Raw genomic sequence first — 18,580 nt, 5'->3', positions numbered from 1 at the left:
GTGTCTGACTCTTTGCGACCCCATAGACTTTATAGCCCATGGAATTCTCCAGGCCAGAATACTGGAGTGGGTAGCCTTTCCCTTCTCCAGGGGATCTTTCCATCCCAGGGATTGAACCCAGGTCTCCCACGTTGCAGGCAGATTCTTTACCAGCTGAGCCACAAGGGAAGCCCAAGAATACTGGAGTGGGTCTCCTGTCCCTTCTCCAGTGGATCTTCCCAACCCAGGAATTGAACCAGGGTCTCCCATATTGCAGTTGGATTCTTTACCAGCTGAACCACAAGGGAAGGCCAAGAATACTGGAGTGGGTAGCCTATCCCTTCTCTAGAGGATCTTCCTGACTCAGGAATCAAATCAGAGTCTCCTCCATTGCAGGCAGATTCTTTACAAACTGAGCTATGAGGGAAGCCCTTGTTGGGTGCATATATATTTATATTTGTTATATCTTCTTCTTGGATTGGTCCTTTGACCATATGTAATGTCCTTCTTTGTCTCTTTTCACAGCCTTTCTTTCAAGTTCATTTTATCTCATATGAGTATTGCTAATTCTGCTTTTGGTCTCCATTTGCATGAAATACCTTTTCTAGTCGTTCACTTTCAGTCTGTATGTGTCCCTTGGTTTGAGGTGGGTCTCTTGTAGACAGCATGTATAGGAGTTTGTTTTGAGTTCTTTCAGCCAGTCTTTGTCTTTTTATTGGGGCATTCAACCCATTTACATTTAAGGTAATTATTGATAATTATGATCCTGTTGCCATTTATTTTGTTATTTTGGGTTTAAGTTTATAAACCTTTTCTGTGTTTCCTGTCTAGAGAAGATCCTTTAGCGTTTGTTGAAGATCTGGTTTGGTGGTGCTGAATTCTCTCAGCTTTTGCTTGTCTGTAAAGCTTTTGATTTCTCCTTCATATTTGAATAAGATGCTTGCTGGGTATAGTAATCTGGGTTGTAGGTTTTTTCTCTTTCATCACTTTAAGTATGTCCTGCCATTCCTTTCTGACCTGAAGAGTTTCTATTGAAAGGTCAGCTGTTATCCTTATGGGGATCTCCTTGGGGATTATTTGTTGCTTTTCCCTTGCTGCTTTAAATATTTTCTCTTTGTGTTTGATCTTTGTTAGTTTGATTAATATGTGTCTTGGGGTGTTTCACCTTGGGTTTATCCTGTTTGGCACGCTCTGGGTTTCTTGGACTTTGGTGGCTATTTCCTTCTCCACTTTAGGGAAGTTTTCAACTATTATCTCCTCAAATTTTCTCATGCCCTTTCTTTTCATCTTCTTCTGGGATTCCTATGATTTGAATGTTGGGACATTTTACATTGTCCCAGAGGTCTCTGAGGTTGTCCTCAGTTCTTTTATTTTTTATTTTTTTGTATTTTTTCCTCTCTGCTTCATTTATTTTCACCATTCTATCTTCCATCTCACTTATCTTATCTTCTGCCTCAATTATTCTACTGTTGGTTCCCTCCAGAGGGCTTTTGATCTCAGTTATTGCATTATTCATTATTGATTGACTCTTCTTTATCTCTTCTAGGTCCTTGTTAAACATTTCTTGCATCTTCTCAATCCTTGTCTCTAGTCTATTTATCTGTAACTCCATTTTGTTTTAAAGATTTTGGATCATCTTTTCTATAATTATTCTGAATTCTTTTTCAGGTAGACTCCCTATCTCCTCCTCTTTTGTTTGACTTTGTGGGCATTTATCACATTGCTTTACCTGCTGAACATGTCTCTGACTTTTCATTTTGTTTAGATTGCTGGGTTTGGGGTGCCCTTTCTGTTTGCTGGCAGTTCATGGTTCCTCTGTATTGTGGCACCTTCTCCCTGTGGGTGGGGTTGGACTAGTGGTTTGTCAAGGTTTCCTGGTTAGGGGAGCTTGTGTCTGTGTTCTGGTGGGTGGAAATGGATCTCTTCTCTCTGAAGTGCCATGAAGTGCCCAGTAGTGAGTTTTGGGGTGTCTATGGGTTTCGCATGGCTTTGAGCAGCCTGTCTTTTAATGTTCAGGGCTGTGTTTCTGCTTTACTGGATAATTAGCATGGTATAGCTTGCTCTGGAACTTGTTAACTCTTGGGTGGAGCTGGTTTCAGTGTAGGAATGTAACCTTTTGGGTGAGCTCTTGTCTATTAATATTCCATGGAATCAGGAGTTCCCTGATGTTCTCAAGTTTTGGAGTTAAACCTTCTCCCTCTGGCTTTCAGTCTTATTCTTACAGTAGCCTCAAGACTTCTCCATCCATATAACACAGATGATAAAACATCTAGGTTAATGGTGAAACAATTCTCCACAGTGAGGGACACCCAGAGAGGTTCACAGACTTACATGGAAAAGAGGGAGAAGGGAGATAGAGGTGACCAGGGGACTCAAAAGGGGACAGAGCAGTCTAGCCAGTAATCAATTCCCTAAGTGTTCTCCACAGCCCAGAACACCTAGAGGCATTCACAGAGTTAAGTAGAGAAGAGAAAGGGGAGGGAGGAGATATAGGTGATCTGGGGGAGAAAAAGGAGAGTCAAAAAGGGAGACAGCAATAAAGCCAGCCAGCAATTTTACACACCTAAGTGAAAATGGGTACTGAAGATTATATTCCTAAAGGTACAAAATTGAAAACAAATACCAAAAAGCAAAGATTAAAAATCTAGAGTAGAGATTAGACTCTCAGAAATACAATATTAAAATTATAAAACAAAATCAATCACAAAATTATGAAAAATATATATGTGAAGTTGCTTTAAAAATAGGGTCTTTTTTGCAAGATAATAGGTTATAAAAATGAAAAAGGAGTAATAAGGAACTTAAATTAAAAAATTAAAAAGTGATAATAGTAAAAACATATCTAGGAATTTCTCTGGAGCTGTTGTGGGCAGTGTGGGGTCAGTTCAGTTTCAGATAGTTCCTTGTTCCAGCTTGTGCTTCTTCTCAAGGTCTATCGGCCCCCTCCAATGCTTAGTCAATGTTAACTGCTGCTGCTAACTCGCTTCAGTCATGTCCGACTCTGTGCGACCCCATAGTCGGCAGCCCACCAGGTTCCCCCATCCCTGGGATTCTCCAGGCAAGAACACTGGAGTGAGCTGCCATTTCCTTCTCCAATGTTAACTACATGGTTTTAATCTGTTGCACCTGTCACTTCCAGAGTGGTTCCTTCTTCTTTGCTTATTTTGGCTTCCTCTGTTTGTAAGTCTCTTCAGTGTCTAATTTCCATCCTGACACAAGGGGGCAAAGGTGGTCACTTATTTAGGCTCACTTGTTCAGTTGTGTTATGGGGAGGGAGGGACAATGCAAACAGATTTCTCTGGCATGTGTGGGGAATGTTCACAGTGTTAGGACCACACTGGGTTTGCCAAAGCTCAAGGTGGCATGTGCTTCCTGGGTCTACACTGCTCAGGCTCCAGGGTGCTCTACAGGTGTAGTGTCCAAAGTGGGCCTTCCTTTTCGGGCACTTCCCAGGTCTAAGCTGCTCAGGTTCTTGGGTATTCCACAAGGGCACAGAGTTGGTTGGGTGTGCATTTTGTGCCCTTCCCAGGTTCAAGCAGCTCAGGTGACCAGGTGCTTGGCAAGTGCACTGTCCCATGTGGTCTGTGTGTCTTAATCACCTCCCCAGTCCTGGCCGGTTGGTGTCCTGGGTGCGCTGCAAGAGCACCATCTCAGGTGTGCCATGTGGGAGGTGTGTCTCCTCTGGGGAGCTGTTCTCAGGCTGCAACACTCCTGGCAGATGTCAACCGTCCAGGATCCCAGGAAGATGTGGTTAGCAAGTGGGAGCCTGCTCACAGTTTGGTGGAGGATGCCGGTCCCTGGGGCAGAGATTGCAGCAGCCCCTTGCCCTGCAGCTCTGGCTGTCGCACACCTGCCTCTCTGCCTCTGGGGAGTGGGAGGCTGCCTAGCTCTTCTTTGGTGTTAGCTCAATCTTTTGTTCTGTGTGCAGGCCAGGCTGTGTGTTAGAGCCTTTTGCAGGAAAGTTCTCTCTCTTTTTTTGTTCTCTCTGGCAATCCCACAGTTTGGGTTTCTATCTCATGTTAACTCCCTCAGATTGTCCTCAGGGCATTGAGGCCCAGTCCTTATCCTAAGCACTGATTATGCAGCCTGTGCCTCCCTGTCCAGTCCACACTTGTTGGTAGTGGATGCGAGTGTCTGGGCTACTTTTCCACTGGAAGCTGCGGTTAGGTGCATATTCTGTGTGTGTGTGTGTGTGTGTGTGTGTGTGTGTCCTCCTGGTTATGTTGCCCTCTGAGATTCCAAAACTCCCCACAGACCTGCCTGTGAGAGGATTTCCTACTGTGTGGAAACTTCTCCTCCTGCACAACTCCCTCCCCAGGAGAGGTCTCTGTCCTTAACTCTTTTTGTCTCTCTTTTTGTCTTTTATATTTTGTCCTACCTCTTTTCAAAGAGAATAGGCTGCCTTTCTGGGTGCCTGGTGTCCTCCCCCAGCGTTTAGAAGTTGTTTTGTGGAGGTTTCTCAGCATGCAAATGATCTTTTGATGAATTTGTGGGTGGAAAGTGGTCTCCGAATCCTATTCCTCTGCCATCTTGGGACCGTCGCTGGTCTTGATTAATTATGTCTTTATTTTTCTTTAATTAATTAATTAATTTTACTTTACAATATTGTATTGGTTTTTCCATACATTGACTTGAATCCACCATGAATGTACATGTGTTCCCTTGAACCCCCCTCCCTCCTCCCTCCCCATCTCATCCCTCAGGGTCATCCCAGTGCACCAGCCCTGAGCACCCTGTATCATGCATTGAACCTGGACTGGCGATTTGTTTCACATGATAATTTACATGTTTCAATGCCATTCTCCCATATTATCCCACCCTCGCCCTCTCGCACAGAGTCCAAAAGACTGTTCTATACATCTGTGTCTCTTTTGCTGTCTCGCATACAGGGTTATCATTACGTTCTTTCTAAATTCCATATATATGCATTAATATACTGTATTGGTATTTTTTTTTCTTACTTCACTCTGTATAATAGGCTCCAGTTTCATCCACCTCATTAGAACTGATTTAAGTGTATTCTTTTTAATGGCTGAGTAATATTCCATTGTGTATCTGTACCACAGCTTTCTTATCCATTCATCTGCTGATGGACATCTAGGTTGCTTCCATGTCCTGGCTATTATAAACAGTGCTGTGATGAACATTGGGGTACACATGTCTCTTTCAATTCTGGTTTCCTCAGTGTGTATGCCCAGAGTGGGATTGCTGAGTCATATGGCAGTTCTATTTCCACTTTTAAAAGGAATCTCCACACTGTTCTCCACAGTGGCTGTACTAGTTTGCATTCCCACCAACAGTGTAAGAGGGTTCCCTTTTCTTCACACCCTCTCCAGCATTTATTGTTTGTAGACTTTTGGATAGCAACCATTCTGACTGGCATGAAATCCTACCTCATTGTGGTTTTGATTTGCATTTCTCTGATAATGAGTGATGTTGAGCATCTTTTCATGTGTTAGTCATCTGTATGTCTTCTTTGGAGAAATGTCTCTTTAGTTCTTTGGCCCACTTTTTGATTGGGTCTTCTATTTTTCTGGAATTGAGCTGCAGGAGTTGCTTGTATTTTTTTGAGATTAATTCTTTAATTGCTTCCTTTGCTATTATTTTCTCCTATTCTGAAGGCTGTCTTTTCACCTTGCTTATAGTTTCCTTTGTTGTGCAGAAGCTTTTAATTTTAATTAGGTCCCATTTGCTTATTTTTGCTTTTATTTCCAATATTCTGGGAGGTGGGTCATAGAGGATCCTGCTGTGGTTTATGTCAGAGAGTGGTTTTTTTTTATTACTACTTTTTTTTTAAACTTTACAATATTGTATTGGTTTTACCATATATCAACATGAATCTGCCTATGTTTTCCTCTAGGAGTTTAATAGTTTCTGGTCTTACATTTAGATCTTTCTTCCATTTTAGTTTATGTTTGTGTATGGTGTTAGAAAGTGTTCTAGTTTCATTCTTTTACAAGTGGTTGACCAGTTTTCCAAGCACCACTTGTTAAAGAGATTGCCTTTTCTCCATTGTATATTCTTGCCTCCTTTGTCAAAGATAAGGTGTCCATAGGTGCATGGATTTATCTCTGGGCTTTCTATTTTGTTCCATTGATCTATATTTCTGTCTTTGTGCCAGTACCATACTGTCTTGATGACTGTGGCTTTGTAGTAGAGACTGAAGTCAGGCAGGTGATTCCTCCAGTTCTATTCTTCTTTCTCAAGATTGCTTTGCCTATTTGAGGTTTTTTGTATTTCCATACAAATTGTAAAATTATTTGTTCTAGTTCTCTGAAAAATACCGTTGGTGGCTTGATAGGGATTGCATTGAATCTAGGTTGTTTTGGGTAGTGTACTCATTTTCACTATATTGATTTTTCTGATCCATGAACACGGTATATTTCTCCATCTATTAGTGTCCTCTTTGATTTCTTTCACCAGTGCTTTATAGTTTTCTATATATAGATCTTTTGTTTCTTTAGGTAGATATATTCCTAAGTATTTTATTCTTTTCGTTGCAATGGTGAATGGAATTGTTTCCTTAATTTCTCTTTCTGTTTTCTCATTGTTAGTATATAGGAATGCAAGGGATTTCTGTGTGTTAATTTTATATCCTTCAACTTTACTATATTCATTGATTAGCTCTAGTAATTTTCTGGTGGAGTCTTAAGGGTTTTCTCTGTAGAGGATTATGTCATCTGCAAACAGTAATAATTTTACTTCTTTTCCAATCTAAATTCCTTTTGTTTCTTTTTCTTCTCTGATTGCTGTGGCCAAAACTTCCAAAACTATGTTGAATAGTAGTGGTGAAAGTGAGCACCCTTGTCTTGTTCCCGACTTTAGGGGAAACACTTTCAATTTTTCACCATTGAGGATAATGTTTGCTGAGGGTTTGTCATATATAGTTTTTATTATGTTGAGTTATGTTCCTTCTGGAGAAGGAAATGGCAACCCGCTCCAGTGTTCTTGCCTGGAGAATCCCAGGGACGGGGGAGCCTGGTGGGCTGCCGTCTATGGGGTCGCACAGAGTCGGACACGACTGAAGCGACTTAGCAGCAGCAGCAGCAGCATGTTCCTTCTATTCCTGCTTTTTGGAGGGCTTTTATCTTAAATGGATGTTGAATTTTGCCAAATTATGTCTTTATTAGGACTTCTCTGGTGGCTTAGATGGTAAAGCATCCGCCTACAATGCGGGAGACCCAGGTTTGATCCCTGGGTTGGGAAGATCCTCTGGAGAAGGAAATGGCAACCGACTCCAGTAGTCTTGCCTCAAAAATCCCATGGACCGAGGAGTGTGATAGGCTACAGTCCATGGGGTGGCAAAGAGTTGGACATGACAGAGCAACTTCACTTTCACTTTCATAAAGTCCCACAGTCTCAGCAGCATATATGATAGAAAAGTAACTGGTGATGAAGGGCCTAATGGTGATGAGTGAGAGCTGAGGCAGGTTCCAGAGGGTTGGAAGTGGGTCATTGTCCAGATTGTCAGGTGGTGAAGGTGTGTTGTTTTAAGCTAGGTGAGTTCTTTTGTGTCTGTGTGTACCTTTATGTGAGGTATTTTTCTTTACTTGACATTCCCTTTCCTCTCTTTGCTGTAGATAGATGTTCCTTATCCTTTGAGGCCCTGTTCCAGTGCTACAAGGTCTCTGAAGTTTTTCTTGTTCTCCTTTCCTGATGTTATTAGCAGCCTCATCTTTTCTGTTCCCCAGAGTTTTACTCCTATTTTATTACAGCACAGACACTGTTTTCCTGTTAGATTCCTTTCTGCCTTTCCTGTTCAACCTTCCATCTTCTTGGGGAGATGGTTTGTATCTGACTCACTTCAGGTCTTCCTTGGCTGTTACTGCAAGTTCTCTGAGTTAGTCTTTGAATTAGGCTGAGCTGTTGACTTCCTGGAAGTCTTTTTCTCCATTTGTACTTTGAGTAGTACCTTCCTGTGATGTCAGCACAGAAGAGCTGTAGAGAATCATTTGATCTCTGGTCCCTCCCTGTGCCCCCTGCTGCTGCTGCCACAGAAAGTTAGTACTTGATCACTATGGCTCATCTCTCACGTCTGTCCCCTTAGGAGTAAGACTGCAGCTCTCACAGACGACAGGATCAGGACCATGAGTGAATTTATAAGTGGCATCAAATCAGTAAAAATGAATGCTTGGGAAAAGTCACTTATAGACCTTATTACCAGATTGAGAAGGTAAGTTTTTGTATATGTCACACCATATTTTTGTACTCCCCTCCACATTTTTAACTGAATTTACTTATTATTTTTGGAGGATAATTACTTTACAATGTTGTGGTGGTCTCTGCTATACATCAAGGTGAATCAGCCATCACTGTGTGTGTGTGTGTATGTGTGTATGTATATGTATATGTGTGTATGTATGTGTGTGTGTGTGTGTGTGTGTGTGTGTGTGTGTATGTATATATATCTCCATCTTCCTGAATCTCCGCCTTCCACTCCCCCATTCCACCTCTCTAGGTCGTCAGAAAGCAGCAGGCTAGCCTCCCTGTGTTATATAGCAGCTTCCTGCTAGTTATCTATTTTACACATGACAGCATATCCATGCAAATGCTACTTTCTCAATTTGTCCTACCTTCTCCCTCCCACTTTGTGTCTCTGAGATTGTTCTCTGCATCTGTGTCTCCATTTATTCTCTGTGAATAGGTTCATCAGTTCCATTTTTCTAGATTCCATATATATAGACATTAATATTTGCTTTTCTCTTTCTGACTTACCTCACTCTGAGTAACAGGTTCTAGGTTCACCTACATTACTACAGTTGACTTTTCTGAATTAATTTTGAAGTCTTACCAAGTTTTTAACATTACAATGAACTTAAATACTACGCACTCCACCCCCAACATGTGGCAGAAAGTTTAAGTAGAACGGGGAGACATCATTTTAACCTGCTCTTCGACTTACTATCTTCTTAAAGGAAAAATTTGTATAATGCTTCTTCAGCTCAGTTCAGTCACTCAGTTGTGTTTGACTCTTTGCGACCCCATGAATTGTGGCACTCCAGGCCTCTCTGTCCATCACCAAATCCCAGAGTTTACCCAAACTCATGTCCATCGAGTCGGTGATGCCATCCAGCCATCTCATCCTCTGTCGTTCCCTTCTTCTCCTGCCCCCAAATCCCTCCCAGCATCAGAATCTTTTCCAATGAGTCAACTCTTTGCATGAGGTGGCCAAAGTATTGGAGTTTCAGCTTTAGCATCAGTTCTTCCAATGAACACCCAGGACTGATCTCCTTTAGAATGGACTGGTTGGATCTCCTTGCAGTCCAAGGGACTCTCAAGAGTCTTCTCCAACACCACAGTTCAAAAGCATCAATTCTTCGGTGCTCAGCCTTTTTCACAGTCCAACTCTCACATCCATACATGACCACTGGAAAAACCATAGCCTTGACTAGATGGACCTTTGTTGGCAAAGTAATGTCTCTGCTTTTGAATATGCTATCTAGGTTGGTCATAACTTTCCTTCCAAGAAGTAAGTATCTTTTAATTTCATGGCTGCAGTCACCATGTGCAGTGATTTTGGAACCCCCCAAAATAAAGTCTGACACTGTTTCACTGTTTCCCCATCTACTTCCCATGAAGTGATGGTACCAGATGCCATGATGTTAATTTTCTGAGTGTTGAGCTTAAAGGCAACCTTTTCACTTTCCTCTTTCACTTTCATCAAGAGGCTCTTTAGCTCCTCTTCACTTTCTGCCATAAGGGTGGTGTCATCTGCATATCTCAGGTTATTGATATTTCTCCCAGCAATCTTGATTCCAGCTTGTGCTTCTTCCAGCCCAGCGTTTCTCATGATGTATTCTGCATATAAGTTAAATAAGCAGGGTAACAAGATACAGCCTTGATGTACTCCTTTTCCTATTTGGACCCAGTCTGTTGTTCCATGTCCAGGTCTAACTGTTGCTTCCTGACCTGCATACAGGTTTCTTAAGAGGCAGGTCAGGTGGTCTGGTATTCCCATCTGTTTCAGAATTTTCCACAGTTTATTGTGATCCACACAGTCAAAGGCTTTGGCATAGACAATAAGCAGAAATAGATGTTTTTCTGGAACTCTCTTGCTTTTTTGATGATCCAGCGGATGTTGGCAATTTGATCTCTGGTTCCTCTGCCTTTTCTAAAACCAGCTTGAACATCTGGAAGTTCATGGTTCACGTATTGCTGAAGACTGGCTTGGAGAATTTTGAGCATTATTTTACTAGCATGTGAGATGAGTGCAATTGTGCAGTAGTTTGAGCATTCTTTGGCATTGCCTTTCTTTGGGATTGGAATGAAAACTGACCTTTTCCAGTCCTGTGGCCACTGCTCAGTTTTCTAAATTTCCTAGCATATTGAGTGCAACACTTTCACAGCATCATCTTTCAGGATTTGAAATAGCTCAACTTGAATTCCATCACCTCCACTAGCTTTGTAGTGATGCTTCCTAAGGCCCACTTGACTTCACATTCCAGGATGTGTGGCTCTAGGTGAGTGATCACACCATCATGATTATCTTGGTCGTGAAGATCTTTTTTGTACAGTTCTTCTGTGTATTCTTGCCACCTCTTCTTAATATCTTCTGCTTCTGTTAGGTCCATACCATTTCTGTCCTTTATCGAGCCCATCTTTGCATTAAATATTCCCTTGGTATCTCTAATTTTCTTTAAGAGATCTCTAGTCTTTCCAGTTCTGTTGTTTTCCTCTATTTCTTTGCATTGATCACTGAGGAAGACTTTCTTATCCCTTCTTGCTATTCTTTGGAACTCTGCATTCAGATGCTTATATCTTTCCTTTTCTCCTTTGCTTATGCTTCTTACTTATACAGAAATGAATTTCCAAGTATTTCTTAGTACCACAAACCCCCCAAAAGCAGTAATTTCAAGGTGTTAGTATTTTTTCCCTGTCTTTTTGTTTATTTTTACCTAATGATACTCCTTAGCTTTTTCACTGTCTGTAAAGGTCTTTCACATATGGAAATCAATTACAAAAGAACTCCACAAAGTTTTGTTTTCATATCCAATATAGAAACATGAACAGAGACATGGTGGTTAAATATTTCAGATAGAAGAGTATCTAATTGCTGGAAATCAGTCTTTAGCTGAAAAGTCCAAAGCCTTTGCTTCTGATGATGATAGCAGGTGTATTTTCTGTCCCTCCATGACATCTGTCCTATATTGGAGTTTGTGTGTGAGGCAGTTTCCTCTCTCTGCCCCAGTTAACGTCCTCTGCTTTGTACAACTTCAGGATCCTGGGCAGAACCTGTTTTTCTGTCTCTTCTCTTGAAGCAAGTGGCTTTTGCCTGTTGTCAATGCAGGGCTTGTTGTCGTTATTTAGTCCCTAAATTGTGTCTGTCTCTTTATGACCCCATGTCGTATAGCCTGCCAGGCCCCTCTGTCCATGGGATTTTCCAGGCAAGAGTACTGGAGTGGGCTGCCATTTCCTTCTCTACAGAAGATGCTAGTACTTGAGATGATGACATTCAAAATAAAACTATAGTTTGCTGTAGCACAAATGGTGAGATTATAGAGATTGGATGTAACTATATCAGGCAAAACTTTATGAATCATTATTATTCATTCCAAAAAGAGACATGAAAACACTATGTTGTTTTCTTTGTAGAGTACTTTTCTACATTCTCTTGTCTACGGTATTTTTCTACATCTTTCATTTAAATATCTGATGAGTGTTTTACTCCAGCACAGTGTACTTAGAATTCTCTGGTATCTCCCTGTCACTTCTTACTTTGCACCTTTGCGGGGGCCCTCCCTCTTATGGGAATACACTCTCATCTTCCTTATTCTCTGGCCTCTGCCAGCTCTGACTTCAGCTTATCTTCTCAAGATCCACATTCATGCAACTTGCTCTCACTCCACTGCTCTGTGTTACACAACTCTGCTCTGAGCTCCTGTGGGGGCTGTGTGGCTGCCTCTGTCTAATGTCTTGGTGTGTCACAGTCTTGGGTTGTCTTATTCTCTTCCTCCACAAGTTCATGAGCTCCTGGAGGTGATGGGCTGTGTCTTTCTGTCATCAGTGAGGAGCCTGGCACAGGACTTGTGGTTTTGAATGCATGTTGAATGAATGTTCAAACTCAGTCTCATTGGTCCAAAATGTTTAAAAAAGTGTGACTCTAAGTCTTCTTTTAGTTGGAAGAGTGAAGTGGTGCTGAAGAGTGTGGTCCTGGTTTGGGGGCAGACCTCCGGGTGTGCACTGTGTAGTGTTTCCATGATGTGAGGTATAGTTTATCTGTGCCCACTCCCTTGAAAGGGACCACTCACACAGGACACTTGAATTCATGCCTTGGATGTCGATGATTGTTTTAAAATTTATTTTCTACTCTCTTTTCCAGAAAGGAAATTTCCAAGATTCTGCAAAGTTCCTATCTTAGAGGAATGAATTTGGCATCATTTTTTGCTGTAACCAAAATCATGATTTTTGTCACCTTCATCACCAATGTGGCTCTCAAAAAGGTGATTACAGCCAGCCAAGTGTTTGTGGTGGTGATGCTGTATGAGGCTCTGCGGTTTACGAGCACCCTCTACTTCCCCATGGCCATCGAGAAGGTGTCAGAGACCATCATCAGTATCCGAAGAATCAAGGTTTGGGAACAAATAACTTTTTAAAGTTGTAGGTGTATTTTACATAAAATGCCTTCTTTTATTTGGTGTGACTGTGTGCTACTTAGATGAGGTTTAGCTCTCTGTGCCAAAGCTGGTAGTCATTCCAAACTCTCTTATGTACCCCCCTCTCTTCTTTGATAGAGTATATTATAAATATCATAAGTTCCCTGCTCATTTATTGGCAGCAGTAGCAACAACACAGGACTCTCTACATACAAGTGATGATGTCAGGGTGATTAATATATCTAAAAACAAGAGAAGTGAACAGGTTGCCTCTCTTGTGCTAACTCCAATGACTAGATAGGGACTGTGCACAGTCCTGGAGTGAACAGGATTCCTCTCTGGGCTGGGAAGGAAAAAACTTGCTGAGAGCTCCTTGTTCCTTGGGCAGGAAGATTTACTTAGTTCTCTGTTGGAAATGGGTTCTTTCCTGCATAGGTGGTTTGCTTGTTAATTTCTGAGCTTGCCTTTTGGATCTGCCTTTTCCTCTCTGCCTCTTTTCACTGCTTAATTCTGTCTCTAGCTGGACTCTTCCCTTCAAATTTGTGATTCCCACCATACCCACTATGTTTTTTTTTTTTTTCTTTTCCTGGCTGTCCCTAAATTGCCTTGGCAAATAATTTACATCACCAAGACAAGGGTCTGGCACACAGTAGGTGATCAGTTATTCATGTGTTTGTGAATAAATCTAAAATTAAAATAAAATGGTTCTGTGAGTCAGCCTGGGCATGAGCTTGAGTGTGATTTCAAGCGTGAGCATGAATTTTAGGCTTTTGAAAAATCTGACTTGTTTCTACTTCTCCACAGTGATGGAAAACTAGTAATAGATCTCTAGTGAAGTTAGCTAGTTCTCCATGTGATTATATTTTTTATTTTTGGGTCTTGTCATAAAAGCCAATCTTTTCTGTGATGACGTTTCTATGCTATAAAAAACCATTTCCATAAAACACATCAGTCATATAGGGTCAGTTCTGGTCCCCTGAGTTTGTCATTCTTTCTGATGGGGGCTTCTAGCAATACTTATAAGGCTTGGTCCATGCAACTTGTTAAAACATTCCTTTTTCATGGCTTTCACATCTTGAAATAAGGCATTTAGGAAAATCCCTGGACTGTAGTGACATTCTTAGTGACACATTAACCTATCTAGATGGAAGCTTCATATGTGTGTTGTGCTATTGTGGTTTTGTTATTACTGCTGCCACAGCTGCTGTCTTTGATCGTGGCTACCAGTGATCTACTTGTGGTCTGGGCCCTCTTGAACTCTTTATGCATCATGCCATCTCATTTAATCAGGAAAGCAATTGGGGGATAAACGTTAGTGTTGCTGCTTTACAGATAAGGAAACAGGTTCCTGTATCAGTTGAAATAGCTCATCCATCCTCACACAGCTTGCAAATGACAGAAGTAGGATTCTGACCAAAGCATGATTTCTTAACCACTGTTACATTGCTTTCTATGTACCTTCTGTCATGTGGACTATCTCATTAAGTATGGTTTTTATCATCTTTTCTTACTCTGAAGACCTTTGAAGTCCCTGTTTTTTGAAGACTCAAGTTTTAAACTCTGGGCTCCATTGGCCCCTCTGTCTGTTTCTCAGCACATGGGGACTGGGGTGGGGAGGAGGAAAGGGGCTTCCCTGTGACCTGCCTTATCCATCCCTACTTTGAGGTCTTTACTCACTCTGTTCAGCCTCTTGGATTGATTTCTCTTCTGTCCTTGATTTAAGTAAATGCTTCTGAGCCTCCAGCAGCCCCATGACCCTCTCCCAGCACTTTTGTTGACATTGATCTGGGGTTTCCATCTATGTGCACAGCAGCCTTTTGTCAGATGGGGTGATGCTGACTCCCTGGGAGTGTTCTGAGCCCCTTGACAGCAGACTGTCTGTAGTGGTTCTTTAGTGTAGTGCCTGGTCCATGCTGGACACATCATGGGTATCAAATAAGTGCTGGATTGACTGAGACAACAGTTACAGGGCATGACTGGGCCCCTACAAAGGCCCAGGGTGGGTCAGTGCTGGGGACCAGCCCCAGCTGATCCAGGGTATTTGAAGGAGAGACGGCGTAGGCGAGGGTCAGGAAACAACTGCTTAATTAAACGTTAATTAAGGATATAAAGAGTAATAGAATGAGGATAGCTCAGTAGGAAAATTCAGTGGAGAAAAGAGGCTGAGTAGCTTGGTTTACGCGGGAGACCAATAAAACTTCAAGACAAGAAGTTTGCACCACTTACGTAGGCCGCAGGCATCCTTCCGTTCTCCCGAAGGAGAGGAGACACTGAGGCCTCCCCGGTCGGATCTTAGAAGCCCAGGCATAATTAGCAAGCATGGCGGGTTCCGTGCTCCAGATGGAGACTCAGCCAAAATTAGAGAGAGAGCGCGACATGGGGAGACCAAGTTTCAGTGAACAAGGCCCGCACTTTATTTTCCAAAGTAGTTTTTATACCTTAAGTTGTGCATAGAGGATAATGGGGGAAGGGGTGGAGTCATGCAAGGACAGCAGTTCCTGGTCCTAATCGAAGCCAGGCTTTCAAACTTATCATATGCAAAAGTTCAGGTGAATTACATCATCTTCTGGCCAGGAGGCCTGTTAACATTTTAAGAAACTTATTTTTCTCTAAAGGTGATTATTCCAAAGTTAGGCACCAGCCTCCAAAAAAGCATTGGACAAAGCTGCATTTTACATTTCTATACACCCATTATATCAATCAATACACCGCCAAGGACACAGTAGGTAAGGAGTATGGAGACTTAGCAGCAAACATTGGCTCAATAAGTGAAAAACCCTTCACCAATACAATTTCTAATCAATCTTTTAACTACTCAAAAGAATCTGTGTTTAGACAGTTTAGAACATCTCCTGCCTCTCACAGTTGGGAGGCTCTGAACAATCACATGTGGCCAGAAAAACTATTCAGGCAGGCTAGAGGATTTCCAAAGGAGTTTGTAGGTTGAAACACTGTCACACCCAGGAATTATTAACTGGAGCTGTAAGCTAACTCTTTTTTTTTCAGAGAGAGGTAGTGGGGGACAGCCCCCATAAAGTCAGAGGTGTAGGTGAAAGCACAAAGCAGAAAGTAGGCAGACTCTGGTTTGGGGGGTAGATGCTCAAGAATTTCCAGGGGGACTCCTGAGGCTCGATCCCGCCTTTGCGTATGCCGAGCCTCCTTCCTCATGACCTTTGCCATGGGCAGAGCTCCTGCTCCCGGCAGTGATAGAATTCCAGTTGAGCTATTCCAGATCCTGAAAGATGATGCTGTGGAAAGTGCTGCACTCAATATGCAATATGCAATATGCACTCAAGATGCAATATGCCAGCTCCAGGCAGGTCAGTCTGCACTAGAAGCTGGAGAAATACAGAGGAGGGAGCAGATTAGAGATAGGCATCCCTGGAACATTGGTTCTTGATGGAAGTGTCAAATCAGGGGAACTGAATCTTATCCAGAGTGAGGATAGGTCTGAAACTTCTGCTTGTTCTGTGCATCCATCTGTGTATCTGAACCCAGCCCAACTGGGCTTGGTGGACCTACTCTCTAAAAAGAGGAGCTAGCTGTGCCCTGCACAGCCAGGTGTTCATGTAGCTCCTGCTGGCCTGGCTTCTGGGCCTTGTAGTAAACTAGAAACACTCTTACTTGTTTAACAAAAATAGTCTGTCTTGATGGCCATCATAAAAGAAGATTTATACCATGAGGCTTTATGCTAAAATTCATCTCTAGTCTGAAGGTGCTCTTGAGACAGAATTCCCTCCTCTTTGGAGGTGGTCAGTCTAGTTTCTCTTAAGACCTTTGACTAATTGGATGAGGCCTACCCATGTTATGGAGGATAATCTGATTTACTCAGACTCTACTGATTTAAATGTCGGTCTTATCTAAAAATGCTTTCACTGTAATATATGTTTGAGCAAGTGTCTGGGGGCTGGTCTACCAAGTGTCTAGTTAATAAAATTAACCATCACACCCTCTTGAATTCCCATATCTTCCTTTGAGCTCCTGGATATGACATTTTCCTTACTAAGCCATGTGTTTATGGATTTCTTTCTTTCCTGGAACTCCAGACTTCTTACAGACAGTGCCTTGTTCATTTTCGTAGTGCTCAGAAATAGCAGATGCTCAGAACATGTGCAACTGAAGGGACCTTCCAGCTCCATCATGTCTGGGATCCTGCAAATACCTAACCGTTAAGCATGGTTGAAGTGGAGACAGTGATGATGTGACACACCAGAGAGTGTAGTGGGAAAGGGGTCCTGTAGAAGGTTTTCAGAGAATTGTGCTCAAATATTTGGGCGGATTTTTTACTTCTTTTCTACTAAAATGAACTCAATGTCTAAGGCCTGAGACTTCTTCCTGTGTAGGTGTGTGCAGTAACATTAAAATTATGATCTGGGGAGAACTTTGAATTTTCCTTGTGCTGACTTTGTCAGGCTGCTGTGTGTCATGATGAAGGACACACCTTTGATTTGGGAAAAACATCTAAATTTTCTCTTCATGGCTGGAAGGTGGTCTTGGAATTTAAAGATCTGTTGATGGTAGTTTGCAGTAAAGGCAGGGCAAATAGCTGAGAATAAGAGCGGTGAGATTGTTTGCATTGGAAACTGCTCCTTGGTGTGTTGAAGTAATCTTGGAAGTATTTTTATTTTCTTTTAGATCCTATTAATAGAAACTTCTTCAACCCATTTAGTTTTACAACCCTATAAAGAATGTAGGTCTCTAGTTCATGAGAATCACCTTGTGTGCTTATTAAAACTAAATAATCACATCTTGGAGTTTCTGATTCACTATTCCTTTGCTGGGGTCCAACTTACCTATGTCTTTAGTAAGTGTCCCTGTGTCCCTGAAAATAAATCATGTTTGGGAAACATTGCCCTAGTTGTATAAAGAAATCTAAAATGTACCTTAGCAAATGCAAAAGGTAACAGGACCTTTTTAAAACTAAAATCAGTTGAGAGGAAAAAGCTGTCTTGATTTATGCCTGACTTTTGCGGGTCAAATTTTAATTTACTCATCCAATCATTCCACAAAATAACAAGTCTAGTGCAGCCTTGAGTATGGTACAGGTGAGTATATATAGGGACAGGTAGCAACTGCAGAGAAGTCCTTCCTACTTGCAATTTATGTTTCATCAAGTGGGAGGTTAATAAAGTATCAAACAGTGATACCTGATGTGCATTTCTGTGTCAATAGTCCTTGGGAGGAAAAGTCTGAGGGGCCATGAGTTGCTTTGGCAGAGTCACTGGTGTAGTTTTGGAGGTTGTGTTGAGAAGTTTGAGCAGGGAAGGCTAAGCAAGTTACCTGGAGAATTCCATGTGTGGGGGTGTGGGAGATGGGAGGCTGATGCTTCACATTTCCCTGGGGATGGTCATGTGACAAAGGCCTTTTGTGGATGAGAAGGGGGATCCGTGCATTTGAGTAACCAGAAATGTCTGAGGCTGCAGAGTAGAGAGCTGGAGGCCTGAGGAGGGGCCCATACAGGATCCTACAGGAAACATTAAGATTTTTATCATCTCAAAACTCGGCCTGGCTGCAGCCTGGAGAACAGGACAATGAGGTGGGTTAGGGACCCAGAGCAGAGTCAGGGAGATGAGTGTATCAGGAGTGTGTGCAGTACATGGTCCAGGGACGAGATGATGTGGTTTGGTTTAGGGTGAAATAGGGAGACTTGGCCATATTTGAGAGCCACTCAGGGGTACATTTTGAGTTGGGTATTAGGGGCGGGGAGGGGAGAGGTGGATGTCAGGCTGCTTTGGTTTTTCAGGCTGTAAAATCACCTGGATTCTCACTATGATAATAAGGAATGCTAAGAGAGAACCAAATCTGAGGAGATGACTAGCCTGGACTTAGTTTTGGATTCTGAGAGCATTTTAAAATACTCAATGTTTGCTGTAAGATCTGCCTCACTGAGCAGCCATTGGCTGGATTCAACCTCCTGTCCTGTTATCTAACAGGTAGCAGCAATTATCGGATAATCATTTTCTTCCTTTCTCTGCCTCTCACTTAGATGTGATGATGCCCAACTAGAA

The 18,580-nt window shown here is 42.1% G+C and overlaps 1 protein-coding gene across 7 annotated transcripts in view; it reads left to right on the top strand.

The window, feature by feature from the left end:
* The window catches only part of LOC129624675 (ATP-binding cassette sub-family C member 4-like), a 222,340-nt gene that overhangs the window by 29,818 nt on the left and 173,942 nt on the right, over nucleotides 1-18,580 (top strand). For all 7 annotated transcript variants that reach the window (XR_008701095.1, XM_055542839.1, XM_055542837.1 and 4 more), the window contains exons 7-8: nucleotides 8,027-8,152; nucleotides 12,299-12,548. Coding sequence is in view for 6 of the 7 variants with exons in the window: in XM_055542839.1 (XP_055398814.1) it covers nucleotides 8,027-8,152; nucleotides 12,299-12,548 (376 nt within the window). In the remaining variant the exon portion in view is untranslated. The remainder of the gene's footprint in view (nucleotides 1-8,026; nucleotides 8,153-12,298; nucleotides 12,549-18,580) is intronic.

Source organism: Bubalus kerabau, chromosome 12 (genome assembly GCF_029407905.1).
Source record: "Bubalus kerabau isolate K-KA32 ecotype Philippines breed swamp buffalo chromosome 12, PCC_UOA_SB_1v2, whole genome shotgun sequence".
NCBI lineage: Eukaryota > Metazoa > Chordata > Mammalia > Artiodactyla > Bovidae > Bubalus > Bubalus kerabau.
This window is presented reverse-complemented; position numbering and strand designations above follow the sequence as displayed.